The 14,948-nt window shown below is 51.0% G+C and overlaps 1 protein-coding gene across 2 annotated transcripts in view; it reads right to left on the reverse strand.

Annotated features, from left to right (window-relative positions):
* Nucleotides 1-1,345: 1,345 nt before the first annotated feature.
* The window catches only part of LOC129495573 (alpha-protein kinase 2-like), a 117,666-nt gene continuing 104,063 nt past the window's right edge, over nt 1,346-14,948 (reverse strand). For both annotated transcript variants that reach the window (XM_055303218.1, XM_055303217.1), the window contains 2 exons: nt 14,866-14,914; nt 1,346-2,103 (listed from right to left, as the gene is read on the reverse strand). In XM_055303218.1, the coding sequence (XP_055159193.1) occupies nt 1,875-2,103; nt 14,866-14,914 (278 nt within the window). In that variant the 3' untranslated portion in view covers nt 1,346-1,874. The remainder of the gene's footprint in view (nt 2,104-14,865; nt 14,915-14,948) is intronic.

Genomic DNA, 14,948 nt, shown 5'->3' on the forward strand with positions numbered 1-14,948 from the left:
TGGGGCCCTGTGGTGTAGACACCCTCTCTGAGTGGGGTCCCTGGCCAGGGTGGAGAACCCCTGGGAGTGTGCTAGAATTCAGAGTCTCAGGCCCCACCCCACACGTATTGAGTGAGAACCTGCATTTTCACAAGATCCTGGGTGACCCGTGTGTACTTGTTTGAGCAGTGTTGGTCACGCAGCTTAGAGGTGACCCAACAGTAGGGTCAGGGAGGAGATAAAATCATCTTCAAAAACAGCCATCTAAGAAGGCTGCGTGGGATCCCTGGGTGGCGCAGCGGTTTGGCGCCTGCCTTTGGCCCAGGGCGCGATCCTGGAGACCCAGGATCGAATCCCACGTCGGGCTCCCGGTGCATGGAGCCTGCTTCTCCCTCTGCCTATGTCTCTGCCTCTCTCTCTCTCTCTCTCTGTGGGACTATCATAAATACATAAAAATTAAAAAAAAAAAAAAACCTTAAGAAGGCTGCGTGCTCTGGATTCCAACTACTGTCTACAACATTCTGGAAAAAGTGAAACTACAGGGACCCTAAAAGACCAGTGGCTACTGGAGATTGGGGTGGGGGGCGGAGAGAAGATGAATCGGTGGGGCACAGGTGGTTGGGAGGGCGGAGGAGGCACTCTGCATGATGCTGCAGCAGTGGATGGACGTCATTCCGTGTGTGCCAGGACCCAGGGAGTGTACAGCCGGAAGAGTGAGCCCTAATGTAAACCCTGGACTTCAGTTAATCACAACGTATTACACTTGCTCCTCAAGCGTGGTAAACGTGGCCCACTGATGCATGATGAGGGTAATAGGGCCAAACAGTGGAGTGGGGGTGAGGGAGCCTACGGGGACCCTCTACTTGCCACTCATTTTTCTGTAAGCCCAAAACTGCTCTCAAAAATAATCTGTTAACTCTACAACCTGTGCAACCAATCGGGGTGCGGGGAGCAGACATTCTCAGCTTGGGGTGCACAATCCCATCCCTGAGCTGTCCTTCTGTCATTTCTTCTTGCCTGGTGTCAACTGGTAGGCCCTTCTGCCCTACAGCCGGGTGGGATCCCCTCTGGCAGGGAAGGAGACCCAGTGGGACGTGGGGTCCCCATGAGCTGGGGCGCGCCCCCGCAGGCTGTGCAACATCCCCTGGTGCCACCCCGTGGGCTCAGGCCTGGCTCCCCAGAGCAAAGCCATGATGCAGGAGCGGGGAGGAAACACGGATGCACCTATGTCCTGCTCCAGTAAACGGAGGACGAGGAGGGTATTACCAAGTTACTGATCCTGGGGGAACGTGACCTGGGGCACGGATGCCAAAGAGCAAGCGTTTGTGCCAATCTACGCATCTCACCCATTTTGTTTAAATGTGAATTTAATTAAACAGAGAACTGTAGCCACATGTGTGATAACGAAGGAAATGGCCTTATGTCTTAGAGGCCGCCTGTGGCAGCAAGGGGCACACTCAGCAATAGCGTGACCTGACCCAGCAGAGGTATTCATGTTTTCTGTTGATACAGCAGCTGGATGCGGCTGGGAGTGCCCAGATTAGGGACGGGGGGGGGGTGGGGGAGGGCCTGGGCCCTGGACAGACCTGGTCAGCACTGAGTCCTGGACAACACAGCCACGTGCAAAAACAAACACATAGACAACGCGAAGTCGGTAAAGCTGGGCACAAAGATGGACTGTCTTTCGGGAGTGACAGCCGACTCCGTCTCTCCAGACGTCTGGTCACGAGTCCTGCCCCCCAAGTCATTTCAGGGAAGACAGCAGGTGATGGGTTTGGAAGCAGCTGGAAATCGGATTGTCGGATTGTCACACCGCTGGGCAGGCTAGTGTCCTCTTCTTGGGTGTTTCCAGATTTCTGCCCACAAGATTGTGCTGCTAGCCGGCAGCCCTTGGTTCACAGGGGATGCGAGCTTCTCTTCTCTGCTGGGGTCCCGGACGCCAACTTCTTTGTGGTTGTGGAGTTTGGCTGAGTTTTGCTTTTGCTGACACCCGGCTTCTTCTGTTTCTGGCTGTTGTTTTGAAGGGATTTCAGCCCCAGCATTTTACAATACTTGTTACACTGGTGTAGTGCTTTAAACTGATCGATGAAGGTCATAGAACAGTTGCCTTTAAATCCTTTGTACCTGCGAGTTTGGGTAGAAGGACACATACTTTTTTAAAAAACAGGACACTTCACCAGTTTTAACAGGGACACTAATGGTACATGGAAAATATATTGATTCCCACTCTAGGCAGGAACGGCCCAATGTTTGCCACAGCTATTGACAGGAAAAACAAACCCTGTGGGACTAAGCAAAGGCAAAGACCCACTGGCATGCACAGGACGGACCAACGGCCTATGATTACACAAGTGTTCTAGATGCTTATGGTTCCAATAAAACAAAATATCATTGCCCTTTTATGTTTAATCATGGGGACTAGTGCTGGACCATCTTAATAAAAAATTAGATCTCTCAGTGGTCTGAGAGCGATCCCATCCCACCCAGAAGTTCTGAATAAAAGATTCGACAACTCTCTGGGGCTGGAAGAAATTATTTAGGTTAGACCTTTCAATTCATAGTTAGAGGAATGTAGGCCCAGAGTCTCTGGCAGCAGCCCAGAAAACAAAGCAAGTTAGTACAAGAGCTGAGTGAGGATGCAGCCCTCTGAGTCTTCTTCTAGAGAAGATCTCGGTCCTGTGTCACCACCCCCTCTGCTCCCCAGCAGGAGAAGAATCTGGGCCTTTGTCACAGGTGGGCTCTAGAAGGGGCCATGCTGACCTGCCTCGGAGTAGTCTGAGGGGTTGCTCCTTTGGGCGGGGACACTGAATACTCAAACTCTAAATGACTGTTTTTTCTCATCCCGATCATAGAAGGTTAGTGTCCTCCTTGAGGGGACAAGGCCCTCAATCTCCCCACCCATCAAGAAAGCTGTTTGATGGGTTGTTGTGAGGATGAAATGAGAAAATCCACATAGACCACCTAGCTCAGTGCATAATGCAGTACAGACTCAATGAACATTGGCCAAGTTATTAAATGATCAATATTATATAACATTCCATCCCGTAGAAGGGATGTTGAAGCCAAGATTGAAGGGTGAGGGAGAATGAGGGAGGTATAAATGGGGGAGTGGGGGTGAGCCCGGCACACAGAATGGGGCCGGCACAATTTGTAGGGTCCTGTACAAAATGAAACCAAGGGCTCCTTGTTCAAAAATTATGAAGACTTTTGAGACAAACAGTGGAGCATGCATTCAATGAAGCCCAGGGCCCTTTGGAGCGCAGGTCCCGTCGCACCACACAGTTAGCAAGCCCATGAAACTGGCCCTGCTGGGTGGGAGAGAGCTCTGGCCACGTCTGATTAATAGGACCAACGAGAAGTCCGGCCTCTTCCATTTGCTGGTAGAAACCACAAAGATGAACGAACCTGGAATGAACGGGGACCGGGACTGTGTGCTTTTCCCTATGAAATCAGCTCTGTTAGGGGGTTAAAGGAGTTAAAGCTGCTAGGGGAGCTGTTAAGGGAGTTAAAGGTTCCTTTCATCTCTGGGGCCAGAGCATCAGGCAGCAGCTCTATCTCGACAAGTTTGTTACAAATCCCGCCTGCTCCCTCCTCCTCTTCCCTGGGAGGGAACGCTCTACCCCTGGGAGCCCATAGGCCATTTGCTTGTGAAAAATGACTCGGTTTCTAAAAGCCAAGCTCCCTCATTGAAGACAAAGTCAGCTCGAGACAGGAGTTGAATCCAGCAGCATAGAAAAAATCCCACTGCCAGCCGCGTCATCTTTACATCTCTATCTTCTGTAGGACACCAGAGAAAGGCTGAAATGTCAGCCCCACTGCATCTCTCTGGTCCCCGAGTGCTTCCCAGCAGGATGCAGCCAGGATGCAAGGCCCCCTGGGCCTGTGTTTGTCAGACCTGATGGAAAGCCCAACCCCATCCTTCTGCTGGAGGGAGGCCTCGCTCCTCACGCAAACTAGGAAGGTCACAGGCAGGGGCAGCCTCCCTGTCTAAGAGCCCTGGAAACACGTCCTGGTCACGTGTCTCAGGCTGCCTGGAGGCTTCTAAACATTCAGACAACATCCAGTCTCTGCAGAGGAAAATCACTAATTCACACTGGGGCCTCCCAGAAAATTTGAGAGTCACTTTGTAAGCCCTGCCTGGTGGCCGAGTGTGCGATGCCAGGTAACAAGTGAGCCCTTATATAGTGGTACCCAAGCTCTGGAATGGAATAGGCTGAGTGTGGACAAAGGGGCAGGACTTCTGCGCAGCCCAGCAGGGTCTGCCCTCTTGACTAGCCTGTGAGAGCCCAGGCCCCTTTCCAGAAATCTGGTCCCTTCTTTTCCTCTATATCCCTCCTTCTTTAGAGTCCTCATGGAAAGCCAGAGTAGGGCAGCAGGGACTCAGATTGGGCTGATTTTTACTATCGATGGCCGTGGGCCTGCTGAGGCCCTAGACGGATGGCTGCTTTGCTTGGCCTAAGAGCCCCTCTCTCAGCCCCCAGCTCGAGGGCATTTCTGTGAAGCCTTCCCTAACCCTGTCTTCACCAAGAGAAGAAATATCTCCAACCTCTTCCCTGCATCTTTAGGAAACTACATCCACTTCTCAGAATTCAGGGAATGCCTCACATCTCTGCACAGACAGTGATCTCTCCCAGGACACTACCTGAGTCCCGACAAACCTGTCCAGGGGATGCTCCTCAGCAAAGGTCAAGGAAACAAATGGAACCAGCTCCATCCTCAGAGCTGCTTCACCTTGGCCCAGAGGGTCCCCAGATCACATTTCTGAACTTCTCTTTCTCTCTGGGTCTAATTTTGGACTCTCAGCTTAGCATGTCACATAATAACAAACTTCCGTCCCTTATCTGTAGAACTTTTCTGGCTACCTAGCATCTACAGAATTAAAAATCTTTCTCTGGGGCACGTGGGTGGCTCAGTTGGTTTAGTGTCCGACTCTTGGTTTAGGCTCAGGTTGTGATCTCATGGTCATGAGCTCCAGCCCCACTTTGGGCCCCCCTCCCCGCTCAGTACAGAGTCTGCTTCAGATTCTCTCTCTCCCCCTCTCCTCTTGTGTATGCTCTCTCAAAATAAGTAAATGAAATCTTAAAAAAATATCCTTCTCCTTTCTCAGTTTGGTTTTGGTCTCAGTCAGGGATGCTGGGTTTCTGTCATGATTTCTTATTTTCTCAGACTCACAGCCATAGCTGATGCCTTAAAGGAAAACAGGACAACATCCTTTGTATTTCTCGATCAATTAACCCAGAGTGTTTCCAAGGACACAAAGCTCTCCTGGAACATCAAGCAATGGGCAACACACTGCCTGTGGTCCACCTGGCATGCCATTGTGCCATCTGCCACCATCAGGAGTAGACGGTGAATCTCAAGGAGCCTGACATCTCTCCAGCATTATCCCCACTGCACTCATCTCTGTTGTGTTTGTTAGACGGATGTACTAGGTTGAACGGTGTCCCTTCCAAGAGGCATATCCTTCCTGGAACCTCAGAACATATCCTTATTTGGAAATAGTGTCGATGTCTTATAGATGTAATTAAAATGAGGTGAAGCTGGAGTAGAGTAGGTCCTTAACCCAATATTACTGGTGTCTGTGCAAGAAGGGGAGAAAAGATACCGATACACAGGGAGAAAGATCACATGATGACAGGCTGGGAATGACAAGGATTGACGCCACCTTGGGAAGCCTGGAGAGAGGCATGGGGCACATTCTCTCTCCTTCTGGTTCTTCAGAAGGAAACTACTCTGCTGACACCTACCTGAACCTTGGGTTTCTGGCCTTCCAGAATGTGAAAGAATATATCTCTGTTGTTTCAAGCCACTAGTTTGTTCCAGAAGTAGAACCATAAATTCATTCCACCGGACATCAGCCAATGGGATCTTTTCTTGAATATCTTTCCCCTCAGATGAGAGTTGTGCATACAAATTACCCAGGGATCTTGTTCAAACACTGGTTTGGGCTCAGTAGGTCCGGGGTGGGGTCTGAGAGCCTGCATCTCCATGGAGCTCTGGGGGTGGGGGTGGGATGCTGAGGCCACTGGTCCAGGAATCCCACCTGGAGGAGCCAGGAGATGAACTAAAGTATGATGACCTCAAGTCATCCCTACTGACCTTGGAGACACTTTTATATTTAAATCGGAACACAGGCATATCATTTGTTCATGAAATTTATGTCGTACAGCATCCTGAAGCCTGTTTCTGGAGGAGCTAGGAGGCGCTCTATTTCACAATCCTGCCCCGACTCAGCACAGATTTACTCAGCACTCACTATGTGCTGGCAGCCTTGCTAGGCTGACTTCTTGCTAAAAAACGATTCCTCTTTTTCTCTCATCCTCATAATCAGACTCATACAGAAACCGCCAGCTGATGGCACGGCCGGCTCCTCTCTCGGCTCATCACGGCTTCCCTGTGCCGTGTGTTGCTTCCAAACACACCTGGGAGGAGAAGCGGGTAGAGCCAAGCAGCAGGAACTTCCAGATCTGGCTGTGGTGAGCAAATTAAGGTTTCTGTCTGGCTTCACAAGGGACCCGTTAAAGAGAACTTCATAGGGCAAGAAAAAGCAGTAGGGGATCCCCATACTTCGGGTAATCCTTTTAGAAGCAAGCCAGAGGCTATTTATAACAGAAATGTCAGTTTGATATCCCTTCTGAAGAAACTTTAACTTATAGGGACACAGAATTCAGGTTGAGGCTGGGGGTGAGGAATTGGACTTAAACCTCTAGTTTTGGGGGGAGTGTGTACAATAAAGCCAGGGCTGGATTTATGAACAGATAGAATAGATTCATGCCTACGTGTACTAAAGGAGAGGCCAGGGAAGCCCCCCACTTGAACCACCTGGTAATTCCTGCAGTTCCACCAATACCCTCCATTTCTTCCGTTGTTCATTCACTGGGCACAGCTAGAGGGCAGACATGCCAGGGGGACCCCAAAGGATCAATAAGGCACGTGGCCCTTTTAGGGAAGCTGCCCATCTTGTAGGGAAGACAGACACATTCACAAATAATTGCATTTTGCTGTGATAAATAGCTAATGAGGATCCTGAGAGATGGGGTTTTTCCCAGCACGTGGTGGGTCCTGAGGAGGACTCACAGGACAGATGGCTTAGGGTTCATGGGGCAGAGGGACCGGCACGGGCAACGGTTCAGAGGACGTTCTGAGGAGGGATGAGGCCAGAGGACATTTGCGGGAGGCTTCAGGAGCGGCGCTATGTGATTGTCCCTGTGGGTCAGCATTTCCCAAAATATGTTCCAAGGAGCAAGAGTCTCACAAGACGCTTTGAAAGAAAAATCATCCTGTGGTTTTAAGAACCGCGATCAACGCTCTACGATCTCTCTCCCTCCCCCTTGGGCCTTGGAATCACCCACCGGCTCTTTAAACACCTAATGAAGGCCCACCCTAAAGAAATCTCCTGCACTTCTCGGACCCAAGGTTCCCCAAGGTTATTTGGCAACAGGAATCTGGTTTTCACGTAATCCCTCTGAAAGATGCCTCTGTGGGAGTCACCGAGCTCTTGGGGTGGGGATGCCGCGAGGTAATCAAATCTGCCTTTTCTGGACAGTTGTACTCTGAGGCTGTCTGTGAGCTGATCCTCCTCCCTTTGGAGAGCTGTCCTCCCCCCCCCCCGACCCCTGCAAGGGCCCTGGGACCCTGGTCCAGCCACCACCACCTCACCCCAGACCATGCTGTCCCTCTCCCACACCACCCCCGGGTAAGACGGATCACGGTCACCCAGCTGCTAGAGGGCTCCGTGTCCCAGGAACTTCCCTTGGCCGACAGCCCACCCTCTGTCCGGCTGTGTCCCTGCCACCCCCCCGCTCCTCCTCAGGCCCCAGCCTGAGCAGTAGCCCAGGAGCCTCCATGGAAACCGGCCCTGGCACCTTCTTCCCTGACATCCGCCCAGGCTGGAAAAAAAAAAAAAAAAGCAGAATCATAAAAACAGGAGGGCAAAAGCAGCCCACGAGTCCGGTTCTCTGGTTCTGCTGGCAAGGCCATTCTAGAGGGAGCACCAGGCATCTACGACGGTCCCTGCTCTGGAGACCATGTGGCCCATCCCCACATACGCCAGAAGCACGCAGTCCTCTCCGTAATATCTGGAACATACACTGAAGTCAGGACACAGAGGGCCGAGGAGGGGACCCTCGAGACGAGACAGCCCTAAAACAGGCAGTCCGAGAGCCAGAGCCCAGCCGTGTGATTCCCAAGGCTGCCCCACTCCTGAATTTTAGCTGCAGAGGGAGGAGCTACCTTCTAGCTTCTTCTAGACGTTTTCTTGTCTTCTATTGACGCACCTGTCGAGTCTGTGGCATCTCTGTGGCGTGTCCCCTCTTCCATCCCTCTAACCTGGCTCCACTGCACTTTGCTTGGACCTTCCTCAAGGCGCAGATACCTTCTTTCTGGATGGCTCTGGCCCTCATCCCACCTGTGCTCTGGGCGCCCCATCCCCCTCATCGTGCATTTCCCTCCTCCTGCCTCCCAGGCTGTCCTGCAGGGGCCCGTCTAGAACCCAGCAATCTCTCCAGATGTTCTTTCATCTCAAGCTGGACGACAAATGACAAGGAGCCTGGCTGCAGGTCCCTCGGGTCCCGGGGGTGGCTGGGTCGGGGGTAGCGCCGAGCAATGGGGAGAACACGGCTCCAACTGTAGTCACTTGGACAAAGTGTCCTTTGCAAACCTTTTGGGCACAGCCCAGGAGACTGCCGTGCTTTTCCCACTCGGTGGAGGGGGTATGTCCTTGCTGACGCGTGGGCCCAGGGGACTCTGACCACACGCCAGAGAACAGTGCTGGTGGAGCCAGCCGGCCTTGCCAAAATTGTGAAAAAGGTAAATGCTCCCTTCACGGGCCTCCAGACCTCCTCGGTGGCCAAGAGTGGCCAAGCACAGTGGCCCCTGGCCAGCCTGCTCTCTGCGTAATGGCTCGATCAGATTAAAATGGGATGCAGGCTGCCTTCCTGGGCAGATGCCAGTGGGGCCAGTGGGAGAAAGCCGACAGTTTAGGGGGTTAAGTGTCTTCCTGTGGTCCCTTAGGCCTCAGAGAGGGGCCTCCGAAGCCTGCGGTGGCAAGTCAGCTAGAAAGTGTGGGTTCTGCTGCGAGAAGCACTTACAGGATGTCAGGAAATTCTGTGCCCAGGTCCCTTTGTTTCCTCCCCTCCTGGCGGATTCATGCATTAACGAGTCCGCCCGGAGTCACCATGCACACACACACACACACACACACACGAGCACACGCACACACATGTGCACCCAAGCCTGTTGTAGGACTGTGTATCTTGAATACAAATCCTTCCTTTGTCTCCACAAGCCTTGGCCTCTCTTGGGGCACAGCGGGGTCTCCGGCTCGTGACTGCCCGTGTGCACACAGGCCCCAGGGGGGCTGATCTTGGCAGCGAGGGCAGCCCGTCTTCTGGAACTCGGCTTGCCTGCATGTGAGAGTCTATTTCAATCTCTCCTCTTTTTCATGGCTGGTAGGACGCGAGCTGGACACACACCAGCAGAGCCTCTTTCTCGGGGCGCTTGTCCTTACCAGGCTCCTGCCTTGACATTTGGGTCGCTATCACCTCACGTTTGCCCTTCTGCGCGGAGCAGGCCCTTCGGCATTCTGTCCAGGGTCTCCTGGATTTGGTTTCCGTGTCAGGGACCTTGGACATCGCCATGCATCTCACGGCTTCTTCTTTCTTTTGAGTGTAGAAACGTGATGCTGGCCGCTGGCCACCCTGAGGACTGTCCTTTGGGACTATTCGTATGACACCTGCTTTGGTCCAGTGCTTACGGACTGTGAAGAAATCTGCTCAGGGCTCTTCTTTATTTTACTTTAATCCAGCAACATAACATGTGGGGGGGGGGGCTTGTTTGTTTTTGTTTTTTTTTTTTTTTTTTGGTTTTTTGTTGAGACTATAAAGGGAAAACGTATTGGCTCTGGTGCCCTCTGGTGGCTAATCACAATCACGCCATCTCCCCAGAAACTCACTGGTGGCTGGGGAGGGGCCTGGGTTTGCAGGACCTACTGCGACACCTGCCCCTCTGCTCCCCTGCGTGCATGGGTTTACACCGGTTTTGGTTTGGTGACGTTGAATTTCTAAATCTCCAGTTATAGAAGTAGGCATTTCTCCTTTTTCCCCCTTCAAAGAACTCTAAATGGCCAAGCAATTTCAAATTGGAAAAATACTCAGCTGTCCCGTCAGCATCTTGGGTCTGCCTAGAAAATGGGTTGCTAGAAGTTGTAACAGTGCTATTTGCCATGCTTCGTGACTTGAAGTTTTTGCACTCACCACTGCTGAAAGATTATGGGTACCGAGGTACAGGTGATGTGTTTCCAGACCTATTCCTATCTCTGGCTCCCAGGAGAAATATGACATACTTCTGCTTTAAGGATCATTTACATTTGAGTTTCTTTTCAAATTTCTTCTTGTGATTTAGTTCTAGTTTCAAAAGCATTGTGGTCTGAAAATATCAGGGGACAATCCCAATCTTTAGGTATCCATTGAGGCCTGATTTGTGACCCAGTATGTGGTCTATTCTGGAGAAAATTCCACGGGCCCTTGCAGGCAAAGTTGCATCAAAACAAATAAGTCCTGACAGCCCCTATTTTATTTCATGAGATTGTAAATAACTGCCCTCAACATAGTAACATACCCTCTGCCTTCACTAAACAAGAGGACGAGACAGGTTGCACTTACTGGAATGTCAGCAGCCAGTTATATGGAGCAGATTGAGACAAAAGGGGAATATTTTCTTTCGGTGACACAATAGCTTCTCTTCCTGCAAAAGATCCTGACCACTGCTGACCGGAAAAGGTGGGCCCTAAATCTGGGAGATCTTTTTCTTGCTGGTTTAAACAATACAATGCAGTGTTTATTATTTTTAAAAAATGTTTGGGTTTTTTTCAGTAATCTCTATGCCCAAGGTGGGTCTTGAACTCACAACCCCAAGATCAAGAGTCACATGCCTTTCACAGTGAGCCAGCCAGGAGCCCTGTTTAGTAGTAGTAGTAAAATAAGTCAGACTGGCCTCCAGTGCTTCTCCCATCATCCATGCCTTGTGCTCTTTCTAATGTGGTTAAAAGACTGTGTGTAATGCTGCCTACATGGAACATTGCTTTTTAGGATGGTGCCCCTTCCCCAGGCTCCTCCCTCTCCAGCAGATGAACTAAGCCCCCCTGGGGTGCTTGCTAAGACAGTGCGTATTGGACGCTTGGCCATCAATCCTCTCTCCTGCTCTCCTGAAGCCCTCTGGCATTTACAGTGCTCCCCAGCCTTCTCTCCCCCCGCCACGATCCTCCCCACCTGGACTCTCTCAGCCCAGTCTTCGAGCTGCCTTTGAACCAGAACCCTTTTTCAGGCTCTCCCCTTTTGAGCTCCATGTGGCAGCTCTGGCTTTCACTGGAGAGTCTCTTCAGCTGATTCTCAGCTCCGGACATGGAGGGTCTGCCCTTGGCTCAGGGGTGCCTTCCTTCACACAGCGCCTGCCTGCAGGCGGCATGGCCATTTCTCGGCACCTCTTGCTCCTCACTTGGAAAGAAGGCTGCACATGGTTGTTGGTTCTCAATCCAGAGCAGAGGGGTTCCCAGGGGCCTCCGAAGAGCTCTCTCAACCACTCCTTACTTTCCAATCCAGGGTTCTCCCTTCCATCTCCCTTTTTAAACTGAGCTTCTAAGAAATGCTTCTTTGGGGGAAAAATTGTGACTTGGGAAAAGTTTAAGGAAAAGCTTTTTAAAAACAATGGACATAAATAAATAAGTAAATAAATAAATAAATAAATAAAAACAATGGACAAGATGATCTAATATCCTTTCCAAAACTCTCAGATGCTTCAGAACTCCCTTCTCTCCCCATCTCCTCCTCCCTGATCACTGCTGGGGAGGAAAAGCCGTAAGTAACACTTTATAGACAACATTTTGCACTGGGCTCCAGCCATCTGCTCTTCTAATGGGTCTTGGGCAGCTGTCCCAGGCCAGACAAGTTACATTAAAGCTGAGAACAAAACCAAGGGATTGGATTTCTTTTCAAATTAGGAGAAAAAAATGTGCAATGAGTTCCCGGAAACTGTTAAGATGCTCTTAAAAGATATCTTAAATAATCATGCTCTTACATTTGTCTTAGTTTTTGAAACTACTTGAGCAGGTTTCTGTTTTGTTTTGGTAGAAAGTTGTTCTGAAGAATGGTACGAATTTTGCCCAGTCTGGTGTCAGGCTGAGGAGGAAAGGAAACCGATATTTATTATCGTGTGCATACTGAGCTTCAGGGCCTGGAGGCAGATTAACGGGGGGTGGGGGTGGGGGGGATCCTCCAGACAGTGCTCTGTGTCCCCATTCTGTGGATAAGTGGCTTCCAGAACGTAAAGCCACGTGACCAGGGGCGCCTGGGTGGCCCAGTCATTAGGCTTCCACTTTTTGGCACCTGCTTGGGTCATGATCTCAGGCTGTGGGATGGAGCCCCGTGTTGGGCTCTGTGCTGCGCAGGGAGTCAGCTTGGCCCGCTCCCTCCTCCTCTGTTCCTCCCTCTGCTCACATGCTCCCTCCACTCTCTCTCTCAAATAAATAAATAAAATCATTAAAAAAAGTTTTTGAAGTCACATGACCCCATAGCTGGTAAGATGAGAACCCAGCATTCAAAGCAGGTAGGCTTGATGCTGAATTTGCTCTGAACCACGGAGAACATGGGAATCTGCTTTACTGGGGAAATGTTTCTGAGGTCCAGAGAAATCCCTTCATAAAGAGCAGCACCATATAATTTATTTCCTAAGTGGAGAACATTGTGCAGGACAAATGACTAACTAGATGGAGGCCAGGACAGCAGGCATGAAATGGCACCATCCTGCACACACCGGGATGCACCCTCACCCACCCCACGGGCCACACTAGTGCCTGTAACGCAAGGGGCCAGGCTGCCCCGGGAGAGTCCGAAGTAAAGGCATGAGGGGTGGCTCAGTGGTTGAGCATCTGCCTTCGGCCCAGGGCGTGACCCAGGGGTCCCGGGATCAAGTCCCGCATCAGGTTCCCTGTGGGGAGCCTGCTTCTCCCTCTGCCTGTCTCTGCCTCTCTAAGTGTCCCTCTCATGAATAAATAAATAAATTTTTTAAAAAAGAAGAAGAAGAAGTCAAGGGCTTCAAGGTTTGAACCCAAGTCTCCCTCTACAGCCCGTTCTCCCCACCGCATCGGGCCCCTCCTGACGTGCTCTCTTTACAAGCCCAAGGCCACAACCAAACTTCTGGGCTCATCTGACTTAGGGGGCTCCCATCAGCACCGCCGACGGAGCGCGGAGAGAATCCCAGCACAAAACTGCATTATTCTGAGCCGCTTTTGAGAAGGAAACTATCCAAGCTGCATCTTACTTCGAAACCCAAACCAGAAGCGCTGCGGAGTCCGTGAGAACTCTGAATCACAGTCGACGATCTGGAGGTCACAAAGCCCCTTTTCTACTTCTTTCATATCCCCCTGCGTTTCTCTCACGCTGCTTTGCTAACGTGGGAATGGGTATACCTGTGGGAAGCAGAGCTCTGATGCCCGTGGTCTGAAACCACCAGAAAGCTCCCACAGATAAGTCCTCAGCAGTCATAGGACAGAAAGCTGTATCCATCCTGCCTTTTGTTTTTGTATTTCTGATGCTTTGACATCTGGGGTCTTGCTCACCCTGGAGAGAGCGCCCTTCCCAGGGCTAGCCAGGTCCTGGAGATGGCAAATGACTGGCCTTCATATGCAGACTAACCAGTCCAAAGCCAGTTCCCACCACCTCCTCTCCTGGGGTCTCACACCTACCCTGATGCACCAGGGCCAGACCACGAGGACAGCCTCTCCACCCCAGAGCCTGCTGCCATTTTCCAAACTAGCCAATTCCAAGCTGGCTTTCCCTGCCTCACCCATTCCTTCCCTTGAAAACCAAACAAAAGTTGTTGCTCGCATTTCCCCACACTCCTCTGCCCCCGCAATGACCTACGTGGTGCTTCCCCACATGGACCCCACGGCCTGGCCCTCTTGGGAACCATGAGCAACAAACCCCTCTCAGTGGCTATTGTCTCCTCTTCGATCCAGAAAAGCACTGGCCTCCCTACACCTGAACAATAGCAAAACAGAAGCCATCCATCCCTTCTAAAACTCATCTCTCCCTCGCTTCGTCCTCATAACAGACCGTCTCAGTACATGGGAACAGCAGTGGGCAAAAGCAGTGGCAGCTCCAACGCAGAACTTCATGCTCACCAAGAACCACAGATTGCCTGCTTTCTCCTCAGTGGTGGTTCCAGCAAAGCAGAGAGAAGCCACAGTTGTTCAAGAGATAAGTCAGTAAGATGTTACGGGGCCGCCCAGGCAGCGCCCACCTGGCACAAAGCAATACCCGACACCAACCTGGGAAACAGCCATCACAACCCCCAAGGGAGCTCCTCCCAGCTCCTCCCTAGCCGTTCGCTCCTTGAACCACCTCCAGGGAAATGTGGGAACAGCCCGAAGGACTTTTTAGGATAAGGTGGGATTTTGGGGGGGGGGGGAACATTGAAAATGTGCAAATTGAATTCAGGACACTCAAATGCCAAAAAAAAAAAAATTAGAAGCTTCTAATAGTGAAGATATGAAAGGCAGAAAAATGGAATGTTCATAATTAAAAGAAATTCCAGAGATGCTGGCATTGCCCCCCACCCTCCACGGCCCTCCTGTTAGTGATTAATCTTGAAATGTGTTTCCAGAGTCCTTGTTTGTTTCAAAGTTAGGAAACAAATGTGTTTCCCTGGGGGAACGAAGTCCATAAATATTTTATGTAAGTGAGAAAAGTGAATTGAATTCGTCCCAAGAACATTCGTCATCCGTGGTTAGGACAAGAAATCTACTCCCCCCCCCCTCCCCGCATCAGCTTCACAGCAGGTGTTTGGAAGCTCAGGATGGAACGATCTGTGCTGGGGGTTTTTTCTACTCACCCTTTAGCCAGTGTTGCTATGCCAACGTCCGTTAACTTCATTCCTACGCCTATAGGAAGAGAGAGCAGAGATGGGATTTGTGT

Source organism: Nyctereutes procyonoides, unplaced genomic scaffold (assembly GCF_905146905.1).
Source record: "Nyctereutes procyonoides isolate TBG_1078 unplaced genomic scaffold, NYPRO_anot_genome, whole genome shotgun sequence".
Classification (NCBI taxonomy): Eukaryota; Metazoa; Chordata; class Mammalia; order Carnivora; family Canidae; genus Nyctereutes; species Nyctereutes procyonoides.